Raw genomic sequence first — 15,396 nt, 5'->3', positions numbered from 1 at the left:
AGCATCCCAAACCATGTCCCATACCCACATGAAGCCTCTCAGAGCCCCCCAAAAGGTCCCGAGGAGTGGGATTCTCTAGAGCGGCTAGACAAATAAGATTTAGAGATCACATCACCATCCTCAAAGCTAATCAGAGGCAAAACACAAAAAACAATGTATATGGATGCTTTGTGCTCTTCTGAACGGCCTTCAACTTTGTACCATGAGCTCTTCCCCTTGCATGATGTAAACCATGGATATAGCATGTCATGATATGGGCAATCGTTGGTTTGTATTAAGTGTTATAGCCAAGGTGCACATCACATAAGGAATGTTACAAGAGTTAAGCAACAATATGACCCCCCTCCCCCCACGCTCTTCAAACTTTACATTGACAAGACGACCCCTTTCGTGGATGCATTCATAATTGACTTTTGGCGTAGTCAATTCTACCTATCTTATAATATGTAAATGATGAAATTGTTGATGCTACAGTGGGACTACAAATGGATCTAACAACTTTGCGAGCTTTTTGCAAGACGTGCTCTAAGGTCAAACTTTTAAAACCAAAGTTATGATACCTCAATTTTAATAAAGGTCCACTTCAATGAGAGCCTTTCACACTTGTAGGGGAGCCAATTGAGAAGTTAGATCCTATGTATTTTCTCAAGCCCCAGGTTTTCCATGGGACAACCAAACCATGCACACTTGACTAGAGGGCATGCATCTTTATGGAGACTAAAGAGGACTTCCACACATTTCCAACATGTCTAGCACTGATCGCAAAACCAAAGGGACTACAAATGTATTTGGCAACCTTGCAAGATTTTGTGAGAGCTGAGACATGAAGGCCAATGTGGGTAAATACTGAAGTGTCTAACTCAATGAGACGCTTTCGAACGAGGAGCCGATTGAGATAGCAAATCTTATTCATATGTGGGGTGCATTTCACGAGTCTCCAGTTTACAATGAAACCGATAACATAGGCACACTTAACCAAGTAGCATACCTCATTGTCGAGATAAGAGAATGTGTTTCCATACACATTTCTACGAAATCACTCCTCTTTGACTCACGATCGACTAACCATCGTACTTTCTAGGTAGTCAACCTCAAGGACTATGAGTTGGCTGGTTTTGAGAGGCTAGAAGTCATGATGTTGTCTTGCTGCATTCAAGGAAAGAGATCGTAGAGTTTACGAGACCCCTCCACACAGATGCCTCATTCCAAATCACACTTATTTAGACCATGTTAAACAATTCGGCTGGACAAATGCAAGTCATCAACGACTATCATCGATGTAGATCTCACAATTGAGGAACCTGAGCAATGTCAATATTCAAGTGTGTCCACATGGTTCTGATCTCAATGCATGTCTATCAATCTATCAATATTCACTGCATCCCTTTCCTAAATTTAACCTAGGGTAATTATATATATATCCATAGGATATGGGTATCCACCGCAACCACATAAAACCAAGTTGGACTTCTACAAAGGACATTTCCTCCACCGTACATATATATATCCATAGGATATGGGTATCCACCACAACCACATAAAACCAAGTTGGACTTCTACAAAGGACATTTCCTCCACCGCCGGAGTGACGACATCATCTAGGCACCAAGATGCTTGCAGTTCATCACCATGGACCAGCTCAAGATCTCATCCCATTGATTCTAGATCGAGGCAGGACGTGAGATGGCCGCCACACGAAATCATCAAGATCTAAGGCTCTACAGTCTACAATACGTAAGGTGGAGAGTTGAGGAGCATGGATTGATGTGATGCCTTGAATACTATGAGATATAACTACCTCCACCCATGAATACACATGAGCAGACGTGGCCGACTACCCAAACAACAGATCTGCCACACTCTTCACACACAAGGTCAGCCGACTCAAATTTAGACTCGTGAGAATGACCAAAAGCCAAGGTAAAGACAACAAAAGATCACAGACGACTACACTGGAGAAGACGTGACTAGAAGACGTCGGGCCCGAGAACCCAACCTTCAAACATGCTAAGCCAACAGGCAACTAGACAGAGGTCTTGCGAGCACTGCCCTAGTAGAGAACAATTTGACCAGTCTATAGTAAGCAAGAAAGGCGATTCGACAACACTATGCTAAGTAACAAAAATACCACAACCCTTAAAAATAAGGAAATTGATCTTACAATTTAAAACTCTTGGAATTTGTTGAGTTAACTCGTAGTCTAGACATCATTTGCATACTGTACTGGGTCAGATTCTACACATCAGGACACTACAATATTTATTCATGTATCAAACAAGCATCGCTTTCTACAGTTTAATTTATATAAGTACAAGTAACTTAGAAGAGAGGAAATGAATTTTCAACAGTCAGAGTACTCACTGAAGTGTGTATAAAGTTGTTTCTTCCATTAAGTATATACATTCAGCAGAGCCCATAGTGGCCACAAGAAATAAGTCTCATCCAATTTTTGAAATGAATAAGAAGAAGAATACTCCCAGCTCTGATATAGACTGCAATGGCAGTAAAATATCAAACCATTTACCTGGTAATGACACAGAATGTTTTGTATTGCTTATGCTGACATTTTGAACAAGGAGGATTCTGGCCACTACTAGACATAGCTGGGCACAGTCCTCAAAAATTTCTCGAACGATATTTCTTATATGCCCCCCTTCTATTTTATTTCAACCATCTATGATACATTTGTCAGTCTTCAACACTTGAAGGACTGTTGCTACTCTCTCTTGTGACTATCCACTGCCACTACTAAGGGTGACAAAGACTACATCCTGGATTGTAATCATGGCAGGTGGCACCGCAACTTCCAAAGAAAGAAGTGAAGTGATCCTTTTCCCTTGAAGTAAAGGATACCGGTGAACACTTTACCTGAATGGGCAAAACTTACATACACCCCAAGAACGAGATGAAAAGGAACATAGGTGATTAAGCCTGATACCTAGAAAGCACGTTATTTTTTCCTCACTGGCGGTGGCTGGTGTCTCCGTTGCATTTGCTGTTGCTCGTGAAGTATCCTGTCCTGATACATCGGGAGGCGCAAAATCTCCTGTATCTCTGCGAGAAGGACATCTTCAGTGATGTTGTCTTCAATGCTTTCCATTACCTGCATGATAAATACTCATCAGTTTGCCATGTGTACAAAGAAAATCAACTCTCCAAGACTTCTAAAGGGAGTATTCAACGTAACCTTTTTATAAGTCTTCACTGCATTAGGATATTCTTTGTCAACTCGGACCCGCATAAATTGCCATTTCTGTTCATCGGGGAGCCACGCACATTCAATGATTTTCCCTGAGAAGATATTTGGATCTTCTCCATCTGATGTGCAGTCATTAAGTCAACACATTGACTGGGTATTCTACCCATACACAAAATTTAGCAAATACAGAGTCCACATTTTTTGCCTTCCCACACCCAATTGCCAGGCCTTGGAACACAGAATGCAGATCTTACCAGGGAAGACCACAGATGCGCCATCTAGAGGCCATAGCTTGTTTTTGTCAATCAGGAACAGTTTGTGTGAACTTCCATCAGGGAAGACCTGTACAGTGTACAGAGACGACCAGCAATGATCCCCGATAGTACCTCAATATCACAAAATAGATTCAATTCAAGAGCTAGACAATTTCAAACAACAAATGACACAGCAGTTCACGAAAACTTGACAGTGTTGGGATGCAGAAAAGTGATTCAACTTGACTAAGCTGCAGGATCTTAGAGAATAGTCACTAAACATTGATGAGGTTTACCTGACAGCCAGCTTGTGTCCTTAACCTCATTGCCAGGGTCTTATTTATCTTTCCAGACTTTCTCTAAATCTGTCTAAGGGGTAGTACAGTTCCATTTCTAGAATGTCTAATTGCAGGAAGAACAGACAAGGAAAACGTATCTCTTGATGTGCATCATAGGGATCAATATATATGACCTGCTTACGAGCTGCCTCCATGCCGACTAGATTCCATGAACTAAGCTTGCCTCTCAAGTCTTCACCAGCTCAGACTAGCCTATCACTGATCATGGTGGTCTTCTCCAAAGGTCACGGCCCTTCCAGAGTCCTGAGGCGACTCATGATCAACGAAAAAGAAGGTGGAGAAGAGGTGGTACGCCGCCTTCATATCACATGCCCAAGCCTGCATGCAAGAGTGCCAAATGGCACAAAGCACATGAGGAGACAAAGAGACGACTTGCACTCAGAATACCAATCCATTTTTTCAGGCAGCGCAGCTCTTCGTGTTTGTTTCTCGGGAGAACTGACCTTGATAGCGACCCTTGGTCTGGCAAGAAGGGATCACATGGCAGCACCTCGACCCCCACTGTGGTTAAGATTATGCTCTCTCCGGAAGACAAACAGCATGTCAAGTGTGAAGTAAAGGCTTTGCAAGACAGGGCCCTGGTGGGTCGCATTGTTGGGCTCACCCCGAAACAAGTCAGGGATTGGCTTCAGGCGAGCTTAGCCCTAGGGGCTGACCACATCCAAGAGGTCACGATCTATGGGAGAGGAATCTTCCTCATGCAGCTGAACTCCCCCGACACCATGGCCTCCCTTGTCAAGTGGAGCCCTATCCTACTAGGCCCTCATGTCGTCTACCTCCTTCCTTGGTACCATGGCTTCACAGTCGAGGACATAGATTCGACTCATCACGTGCCACGATTCCCAGTGACACTCCGCTTCCCGAGGCTTCCGAAGGAGTGCAGATTTATTCTTCCTTCCATAGGGAATTGTTTTGGCACAGTTCTAGCATCTCCGCCACAGAAAGCGGCTTCAGTAGTGGCAGACGACGGGGTCCCCCGCCTCCAAGTTATCGCAGAGCATCTGGAGTCCCTTCCAGAGGAGATCCTCCTGGAGACCGTAGATGGAAGTGAGTTTAGACAACGTGTGGAGATCTCTGGCTTGCCCGAGCAGTGTCCTCGGTGCAAACAGATGGGTCACGTGGCACGGGACTGTTTGGTGGACAAGGCCCCTCACCAGAGACAGGAGCATAGGGAGGCGCAACGCCGTCCGTTGGCTAGGCCCCAACAGCAGGCGAGGCAGCAGCAGACTCAGACCCTTGGGTCGAGCCCTCCCAAGGGACTTGGACCAAGGTGGAGAAAAAGAAGCCCTTCAAATCAGCTCGAAAAAACAAAAGAAGGAGAGCCAGACTTAAAGAGTGCAAGAAGGCACAGACTTCTTCCCAGGACACAGGGAAGGGGAAGGGGAAGGGAAAGGGGAAGGTGCGAGCGGAGTCCCCGGACTGGACAGAGATGGAGGAGGAGACCTTTTTCGATCTCCCCTCAGACCCACAGGCGACAGCAAAGCAGAGTACCAAGGTTCCCGTTCAATAGCTGGAGCCCCAGCAAAATCAGCTCCGGAGGTCCCTTCGCCTCCCCCAGCCCTTTTCTCAACTTCCAGGTCCTAAGCCCCGCCCTGGTCATCCTCTGCCCAGAGAGTTTTGGAGGCTAGGACCGTGGAACTACCTAGAGATTCCAGACAGATACCCGCTTGCTCTAGAGGTGTCAGTCCTGATTTTACAGCCCCGAAAAGGGAGCTCCATAGGAGTATACGGCTCTCGTACTCTTCCCTTCTGGGGATTTCACTTCTCAGCTAGTGGGGAGGAGTAGGGGACCCCTACGCTATTTGATTTGATGATGGGGCAGCAGATGTTCAGCATGATGGAGGAGTCGCTAGGCCCGTAGGGGTGGGAAGTGTGGGTCTCCCATGGGAAGACCGCCACTTTTAAGTTGGGTTTTTTCTGCAGATAGACCAGACTTGGGAGCAGCTATTTGTGTGATTCGCCTAGGTCCTGAGGTTCAGCTTAAGCAGGCATCATACTAGACGCTACAACAGTGCGTGGATAGGCGTGGAGTCAAGGCCTCCTTGATGTAGTGGGCCATCAAGGTAGGCATCGAGCCAGTTACGCCACTAGTTCGGCGCCGAGTGGATTTAGACTACTCCCCCTCCAAACCACCGGCGAAGTCACAGAAGTCGGAGGTTGTAGTGCAAGCTCCTTCGCACAGGAGAGCCTTGTTTCCCAACCCCCCCCCCCCCCATGAGTTGGACCATGGTGAGTTGGAACGTGCACAGACTCCACGATCGGGCACGTCAACAACCCCAACACTTGTTACTTCACCAAGAGCTACAGCGAGACTGGTTGGCAGGGCAGTGGATTTCCTTTTGGTACAGGACCATATGTTTTTCTGCCTCGGACATCAGACGTAGACGCCACCTCCTTCCTTGGAGAGGCCCGGAGATCTGGTCTCTCGCAGTGGGAAGGAGTCGAGGGGTTTGCATTTCAATCTCGCAGGCAGTCGCATCAGAGGTGTATGACCAGGGGGAGCTCATTATAGGTAGAGCAGTCTGGATGGGAGATTCTAGGATTGGGATCCTGAACGTGTATGCCCTAGCTTGTAGACAGCAGTGTTCGGCCTTCTGCAAGCGCTTGACCGATTGTCTCCCGGATGTAGCCTCGTGGATTGTTGGAGGGGACTTCAACAATCTTGAGTTCGAGAAGAGAAACAAGGGGGTGCTTCTTTCTCTGAGATGCCCACGGCGGAGAAGAATACTTGGGAGCAATTTATCTTTTCGGTCTGCGGCAGAGATCCCAAGAGGGAAGCTGAGTTGTCAGGACCCCTGGCAGTCTTAGTTTCTCCTTTGGCCAATGCCGGCATGATGGATTGCTTGAGAGGCTGGATAGGTTCTACATTGGAGATTGGGCCATGCATAGAGGTGGTTCCACGGTGCATGGTGGTTCCACGGGCATTCTTGCAAGGACTACCCTGAATCTACCGACGATAGGTGGACATGTTTCTGCAAGGCTTAGCCTGCAGGTGTATTTTATGATCTCACGCCGCGAGGATTCGCTGGCTGTATAGTCCACCACCGTGGTTGTTAGCCCCTATTACAGAGAATCCCTAGGCAGTGAGCTGGGATCTCTAGCAACAGGCCGGTTTTCTTTCAGCCCGTTTTTGTTTTTGGCAACAAATTGGCACCTTTCCAGTTTTGCCAATTTGTATGGTTGGATTTTAAGCATTAATATAAGTTCCTTCTCTCTATAATTTTTTTTTTTTTAAAAAGAGGGAAGGCCTACTTCATGATGTTGATCTTAAGGGAAGGTGTTGAGGATTCATCTCAACATCATGTCATCATATGCCCATAGCATTAACACATAAAGTGTTAAAAAGGAAAGGGTTGAAAACCCTAACCTTAACCCTAAAAGGGTTTGTAGATATTCATTATTTTCAACTAAATCTAGTGTACAATTAGTCATTTGTGGTGTGCTCTGTAGCTGTGCTCTTTCTCCACTCTTCTCCTCTCCTCTCTCCATATTTGTTCAAGCAGGACCAGGCGTAGTAGGGAGCCAGATTGCATGCCTTGACAAACCCAACCCCAAGACTGCAGACATATCCTCGCTCTCCGATGTGGGGAGACAAACCACTGGAGTGACGATAGCATTTATCATTCAGCAGGCTACATCAGGGAGACTACAAAGGAGGTCGGTTGGACCTAGACAGGCCGAGCACCAGCACAACGATATATCGACGACTTTCTTCCTCCATGCCCGTAAATCCGGAGCCACCGTCAGAAAAGCTCCTCTTGTCTCTCATGGACAACTGACCGATTGGTAGGCAGACAGGGGCTATCCCTTACTTTTTGCCCTTTTGGGTTTCTCTCGCGAGCAGCGACAGTGCGATATATTATTTTTCTTTCTCGTCACAGACATCAGCATTGGGTTTAGTGGCCCCACCCTTAGCTTTCATTGTATTTAATTTTTTTAGTCTCATAGAACCATTGGTCTATTGTAGACATTAATACTCCCTCCCTCCATCCATCCTTTGGTCTATATCTAGGCATGACCAGTTAAATTTCCTTGACTAGCTTTCTAGATATGATCAATCGAAGGCTTCAAGTTTCCTTTTGATCCTATGCTGATGATCCTGGGAACCCCATCCGTTCCCTCAAATTCTGACCAAGAGGGATCGTGTTTAAGACTTTGCATTTACTTCTGGAATAAAGACTCTAGACTATGTTCTAGTTACAGATCTGTTTTATAATTTGAGCATACATTGCTGAGTCTGGGGGCGTGTGAAAAGAGCAGCGAGGACCAAAACTACAAGGTTGTCTTGCCAAACCTTGGAGCACTATTAAGGGACTAGTCATGAAGCAGTCCGAAAATTCTTCACAGAGAGTCTAATTTACCCCAACCTTTGCAAACCCAAGATATTTATCTCAAAAACAACTCACAAAATCCAGAGTATACCTCAAATTTGAAATCGACAGAATTCATGTGAGCATACTTCCATTTTAGTAAGCCATCGTTGGTACGAGCAAGATATGGATCATCCCAACCCTGCAATAACAGTCCAACCCAAAACAAATATAAAAAATCATTTGATGTATTCAATTTGTCAAGAACACCCCCCCACCAAAAAGAAAAAAAGGGGAGGAAAAAAGTGGTGTAATTAATCACTACACTAACGAGCTATTAACAGTAACCTTCAACATGACTCTTTCCGAAATTGAAGGCCACAGTGAGTTGAGCAAAAAATAATTCGAGAAAGAACCTCTCCAATCGCATAATTAGTAGAACATTCTCCTCTGCCCCTCCTTCATACACTCTCCTCACCCCGTGAGCATGCAGCCCAAGGACTGCCGCTTGCCCCATATATCCCCCCCCCCCCTTGGCGTCGTTCTTTTTCTGTTTGCCCCTTGCTGTTGCAGCTACTACTTATTTTGGACTCCACCCTGCAAGGACTGGATCGAGGATGGCAATGCATGCCCTCAACCATCCCCCTTGGCCGAAGATCTAGGGAACAGCTCACACAAGGGGTACAGTCTTAATTACTGGCAACCAGGTTGTAAAAAGGCCAAAAGAAATGCATGCTGCAAGGCAAAACAGACACTTGGGAGATAGGTAGTAGAGACCACCTGGGCCAAGATCCTGACATCTCTTCTTAACTTTCCTCCTCCCGCCTCTATGTTGCAGTAGGACTTGTCAACTACAAGAAAACGATGATTGGGCATATCATGACTATATTCTTTAGGACTGCATTGGAATGTTTCCTTAATGTATGCATCAGGCATGACCAGTCCACATTAAACATATTTACCTCTGATCCATTATAGAGAAGCCCTCATAGAGATTGTAGACTTCAACAAGGCCTATGACTCTATGCCATCTAGAGAGCTTTTCCACAAGATGCATTTGAAAAATCATGGCTTTATATAAACAAATCAGAAGAGATAGTTCCAAGGTTGTCCAAGCCATTTTCCAGTAATATCAGAATGCGACAAGGCATCATCCACATTGTGAGAAGCTTGATGCAGATTTTTATTTATGCTGATGACATGCAGGGTTTCAAACCCATTGCATGCATTCCAATCATTTTATATGGAAGCAAACTCTCGTGTCCAAGGCAAATGAGTGGCTTTCAATACCTCTTATGTAGTCACTCTCTCTTCTGATGGAAAACCCTGTAGTCACATCCCAATGCATAACTGAAAGTGGAACGCGAGGGGCACCGACTCAACATGACTTCAGTAAGAAGCACAGAATTGCATATGGAATATGGCATCCCTTAAGCAAAGTTCTGGAGCTTGCTTTCGAAAATAGAATGAGATTTCTTGTACTTGCAAAATGGGATGTCTGGCTATTGGTATGCCCAGGCTGGCACATGATTTGGGGCCCTCAAGCTTAGAAAAGAGGATCTTCCGCCTTTCCAAGGCAGCCTCGATAGCCCAGCCATCACAAAGCTTCCCAAACACGACTAAGCCATAGGTTCTCTTTCACCTAGATGTGACCAAAACATGTGCACAACCCATTTTAGGGAGAATGGAGAACCGGGTTTTACAAGAGCACTTTCTTCACCTAGTCCAAATGAATTGACAAAGTTACACATGACGACTTGTTCATCACATATGAAATTATTCATATGCATACTGAAACACTAAAGGATAATATGATATTTTTGTCCACAATAGACTCTGGAATTCAATTGCCAATTGCATAGCTCAGGCGATCGGTTGAACTGTTATAATCATAAAGCTATGAAGTTGCCGTTGGGTACAAAGGATATCTTTCACATGGAGGCAACAACAGTAATTGCATGCAAAATCTTTTTTGGCCACAAATGCAACCTGTATGGTCTTGCATTTTAACTCCTTTTCTCATGCCAGCATGGTTTCAGATGCAACTTGCATTTTAACTAGTTTTCTCATGCCAGCAAGGTTTCAGATGCATGCCTGGCACATAAAGTTGTATGTATGCATGCGTGCAGGTGAATGCACATGAAAGAGAGAGAGAGAGAGAGAGAGAGAGTGCGCACGTGTGTGTGCGTGTGCATGTGCGCGTGGGAGTGGGTGCAAAGCTGGGCTGGCTCCAATTCAAATTTGAGACACTAGATCACAGAATGTAAACTACTCGGTGCTTTCTATCAATTCAGACAACGGATTTTGCAGAGGCGTTTGAATGAAATGATTGTGAGTTGCCAAACACATATACTTGAACTTAAGAGTTTGCAATTAAGCTGGAATTAAGACTTATACAGCTTAAACACAAAGTGACATCATTGGAGAATGCAATATGATTGAGGGGCCAAGACGCCCCCCCCCCCCCCCCTTATCCAGGCTCACTTTATTCTTGAAAATGGAGATACAAGACCAAGGTGCAATGCACCTTCCAAACTGATGAACTCAGTGAAATCCTAGGACCTAGATACAAGACTCAAGAGCATATGTACAAGGTAGACAACAAAAAGGAGGACTCTAAGCTTAGGTTTCAACTCTTGGCTTGCCCAATCCACAAGGAAGAAGCCTGCAACAATCACCACTTACATCCAACATTAGAGACAAGCACTAGTTTCTAGAAAGATAGTAGAAACAACATGAAATAGTGCTGTAAATGAGATAAACTTGACAATACAGGCTCCCTTCGTGACTTGACCCTTTTGTAGATGAAGTCCTTGATGCCTCTGAAGCTACCTTGGGTGAGGAGAGTGTGGAAATGGGGCTGGAATGAGAACAGCTTAGAAAAACAGCCTGTAGGCTAGAGAGAGAAAGCTTTTATGGAGTGATAGCTGTAGAGAGAGAGTGCCAATGCTGATCCCAAGGGAGGAGATGTAAGAGAGGAGCTGCTGCTGTTCCAGAGGTGCACAGAAAGGCAGATTTCTGCAAGGGAAATGGGCTGGAACAGTAGAGAGAGAAATTCTGCAGTAGAGAGAGAAAGACTGCAGCGGGAGAGAGAAAGGGGCTGTGGCTGCTCCAGGCTAGGAGAAGGAGAGAGGATGCTGCTGCTGTTCCAGAAGAGCTGAGAGTGGGCAGATTTCTGGAGAGGAGGGGCTGGAACTGTAGAGAGAGAATGTGCTGTTGTAGAGAGAGAAGGTGCTGTTGAGGTGAGAGAATGGCCTGGGGAGAAGCTGGCTGCACCCAAGGAGCTGGAGAGGTTCTGCTGCATCATCCAAAAGGAGGGAGAAGAAAAGTGACGAAATTTTCATGTGTGGAATGAAGGGGAGAGGCCTTCTTTTATAGGCTCAGCCCCCCCCCCCCCTAGGCCTAGAGTGGAAGGTGGACACTTGTCCCAGATTTTTGGTGGGCTGCAGTCCCAAAGAGGACAGCCCACAACCTGCCCCAAATCTACCAGATTTGGGGCCAAACACTTGGCCTGCATGCCCTGCCACTTGCCATGCATGCTGCCACATGTGTGGGACAGGTGGACTGACCTGCCAGCTCAGATTCTATGTGGCAGTCTGCCACGTGTCAGCTGCCACGTCACTCCCAAAAACCCTAAAATTTCAAAGTTGTCAGAATTTAATTCTGATCGCACCCACGGGTTCCTAACAGCTTAGACTATCTATTGACGTACTCTAAGGTCATAATTGAGCCATACTGAGCTCATTTGTTTGTCGTCTTATCTTGTATCTCCATTACTCTTGGCATGCTGCCAGGCCCACACCCAAAGCTCAGGGAACATTCTCTTGAATGGTTCCTAGGTCGGTATGCAATCTGTGCATTTGATTGGTCCCATGTTTGGGTACTCAAGTGGGGTGTGGTTTCTAGATGTCCCTCTCAAAGAGAGGCCATCACTCTTGTGGGTCACTAATGCCCATAACCCCAAGCAAGGGGGTCCACCCTCAAATGCTAGACCTAGTCCCCATTGTCCGTAACTGAACAGAAGGAAAACATTTCATTTCTTAATAAGCATACTATTGAAAAACAAAAAGAAATAGTACCAAGCAAGTGGATACATGTTGAAGCAGGATGACACAGAAACTGAAATCAAGATAACCCATTTAAGTTTCCTACCTCATGTTCTCACTAAAAAGTTAAAAAACTTTGAAAGACGTCAGACACATCCCTTTTCTCAACGTAACAGCTTCTCTCAGCTCTCTTTTTTAAACCACAAGCTGCTGCTTAGGACTCGCACCCAGAGACTTCAAGAAGTTACCTAGATCATTGATGTGTGTGAGCGCTCGCAAGTGCAAGTGCAAGTGCGCGTGCGTGCATTGAGACACCCAATCACAGAAACTGATAACTCATTTAAGTTTCCTACCTCACGTTGACGTCAAACACATCCCTTTTCTCAACGTAACATTTATGCTTCTCTCAGTTCTCTTCTTTTAACCACAAGCTGCTGCTTAGGAACCCCACCCAGAGAGTTCACGAAGTTACCCAGATCATTGATATAATGCATAGAAGGTCGCTGCACACCGAGGCACAATCCTACATCTTGCTAGGCAGCTTCAGTTTCAAGGTAAATAACCGCAAAGCCAAAGACCCAAGAAGATAAATAAAAATGAAGCCAAGCATAACCTGGAAAATTAGTCCATCTGCTTCGTGAGAGAGCGTTGGAATGAAATCACGCAGTAACTTCACTGTAGTGGACAGCATCCAGAACTCTTTTCTCCTTACCTGCACAACCGTGGGTTACCAAAGGCATGCAAACCAGACGTCTAACATCAAACAACCATGACCCCCCCCCCAACCCCTCAAGCACACTCCTGCTCCCAAAGGGGAAAAGGAAGAGAGAAACTTGCATCAGATTATGGAGACAACATCAAATACCAGTAACTCACCCTAAAAGCCTCCATGTCATAATTGTACCAGTTATTAACCTGAGCTTCATGGTTACGCGGATCAATGATTTCCGTCTTTATTCTCTTCCATCTCTCGTGGAAAGGCAACTGGTCAAAAGTTTATATACATAAGTAGTTGAGAATTACATTTCTGCAGCTCAAAACAAACATTTGACAGCTACCAGCAGTTTACACTTAAATGGGACTTTCACACTTCAAAGTTTCTAGTTCCATGATCACGTACGAATGAAGTATGGCATATTAAAGAAAGGTACAAAGGCAAAATCAATCAATGCTCTTAAACAATCAAAGCCCTTTACGGATATACACCTGAACATCGTACGTTGGCTGAGACACATACAAGTTGATTTAAAAGAATCTGAAACCATATCATATAACAAAAATGGAAGGTATTGAGAGAGGCTCCTGGGGAGAGAGGGGAAGACAACACACAATGAATTTAAAAATAATACACAGATTTTGAGGAGCTGTTGGATAGTGAGCTTGCAGATGGCACGGTTTTTTTTATAAATGCCTCTGCTTAGACCTTAGATCTCCTCCTTTGTTGGCCTCTACCAAGCCTACAGTGCCCATATGGATGGGTTCTCCACATACACAGCAGTCACCGATGCTCTCAGTCAAAAGACCTCCATCTAGACAATTCCAGGGTCAACAGTGCTTAAAATCCAGGGGAAGTACCTTGACAGCATGAAGGCACACTACAAGGACTCTGCAGAGTTTGGCACCCACTTTCATTTGGCCACCACTATAGATCCCGGCCACTATTCAATGCACGATGGGTGGCTCGTTTACAAAAATAGGCTTTGTGTGCTCAAAGACAAAAGGGATACACTTCTTCATGATGCCCACGACTCCCTTGTAGGTGGCCATCGCAGCATCAACAATACCTTGGAGAAGTTAAGAGCACCCTATTTTATTGGCCAAGGATGCGGAAGGATGTGTACAACCATGTTCAGAGCTGTTAGATATGCCAAAAAGTAAAGGTTTCCCACAAAAAAGCGACTACAGCCATGGACTTCTTGGGGCCCCTTCTAGCATCAGCAGGTACGCAAAATACCCAATGCTTAACTATAAACGATCGTTTCAGTCAGTTTTGCATGTTGTACTTTGTAAACAGCTGCCCAATGCAGAAGATGCAGCGTGCATGTTCATCTGATATTGGTACCCGATTGGCTATTTATCACGGACCATTAGATCAGACAAGAACACCAAATTCACTTTGCATTTTTGGCCAGTCTTGTTTGACAATTTTGCCACAAATTTACAGTTGTCCAGCGCATTCCACCCACAAATAGTTCTCTAGGCATATTTTCACGAATACACAGTCCAAGTCAGTATTGTATCTTCCATTGGTGCAAGCTCTTCTAAATGATACGCATTCATCAAGTATTAATCTCACACCATACGAAGCTGCAGTTGAAAAGCGGTTCTCATCTCTTTTATCTCAAATGATTTATCCAACCCTTGCAGCCAACAAGACTACAGAGACCATGGTGGACATCATAGAGTTAGTCAAGGACCACCTAGCCAATCACTCGAGAAGCATACATGCACCAAGGCCAATAAGTCCTGAGGAGACGTCATATTCAAAGAAGGTGAATGGGTTTCTCTATGCATCACAAAGCAGACATTGAAGCTTTCTTTCAAGATTTTTGGACCTTTCCCTCTCATTAAGAAGATCAACAATGTCTCCATGACGTTGAAGTTAACAAAAAGTTGGACCATGCATAATGCCTTTCATGTCATTGGACCCACACTCAGCAATGTCTCAGATGAGACACCACCCGAATTGATTGACGACACAAAAATCATTGAGCTAGAGCAAATACTCCTTCACAAGTGGAAAAATGGGTCAGGCTGTTGGCCGAGAGTTCTATACAAAGTTTCAAGATCGAGTTACCCATGAAGTGGTATGGTTAGATGAAGGCTTCTTCCAAAATTTCCCACAAACTTTGGCGGACTATTTGGAGGCACTGCATCTACTGCAAAGTTAAGGAGGGAATGTTTCATGCACCCTTGCACTAGGGGCACTGCGACACACTAGACTCATAATCAAGTGCATATTGCATATCAACAGACCCCTGTAGTAGGCTTTTTATCGTATGTCATGGTCCCATTATGAGTCCCAGTCCAAGGATGAGTTAGGCACGAGCTACATATATATCTTGATGAACCCAGGGACATGCCCAGACTCATCACATAGTGCAGTTTAAATCTCATGATAGTCACTCATAAGGTTGGGAACTAGAAACTCCACGCATAACAGGGACTACCTACTATGACATCCCCATTCATGTCATCAACGCCCAACTGTGGGTGTAGAGCATAGTA

General features: G+C 45.1%; 1 protein-coding gene across 3 annotated transcripts in view; it reads right to left on the bottom strand.

The window, feature by feature from the left end:
- Positions 1–2,389: 2,389 nt before the first annotated feature.
- LOC147884787 (uncharacterized) overlaps positions 2,390–15,396 on the bottom strand; it is a 175,130-nt gene continuing 162,123 nt past the window's right edge. For 2 of the 3 annotated variants that reach the window (XM_087397171.1, XM_087397173.1), the window contains 6 exons: positions 13,045–13,152; positions 12,782–12,880; positions 8,235–8,324; positions 3,454–3,541; positions 3,188–3,318; positions 2,390–3,103 (listed from right to left, as the gene is read on the bottom strand). In XM_087397171.1, coding sequence (XP_087253297.1) covers positions 2,951–3,103; positions 3,188–3,318; positions 3,454–3,541; positions 8,235–8,324; positions 12,782–12,880; positions 13,045–13,152 — 669 coding nt within the window. In that variant the 3' untranslated portion in view covers positions 2,390–2,950. The remainder of the gene's footprint in view (positions 3,104–3,187; positions 3,319–3,453; positions 3,542–8,234; positions 8,325–12,781; positions 12,881–13,044; positions 13,153–15,396) is intronic. The other variant, XM_087397172.1, reaches the window with a different exon arrangement.

The sequence above is a fragment of the Dipteris shenzhenensis genome, chromosome 26 (genome assembly GCF_047967505.1).
Source record: "Dipteris shenzhenensis isolate YYH24624 ecotype China chromosome 26, Dip_SZ_1.0, whole genome shotgun sequence".
In the NCBI taxonomy this organism is placed as follows: domain Eukaryota; kingdom Viridiplantae; phylum Streptophyta; class Polypodiopsida; order Gleicheniales; family Dipteridaceae; genus Dipteris; species Dipteris shenzhenensis.
This window is presented reverse-complemented; position numbering and strand designations above follow the sequence as displayed.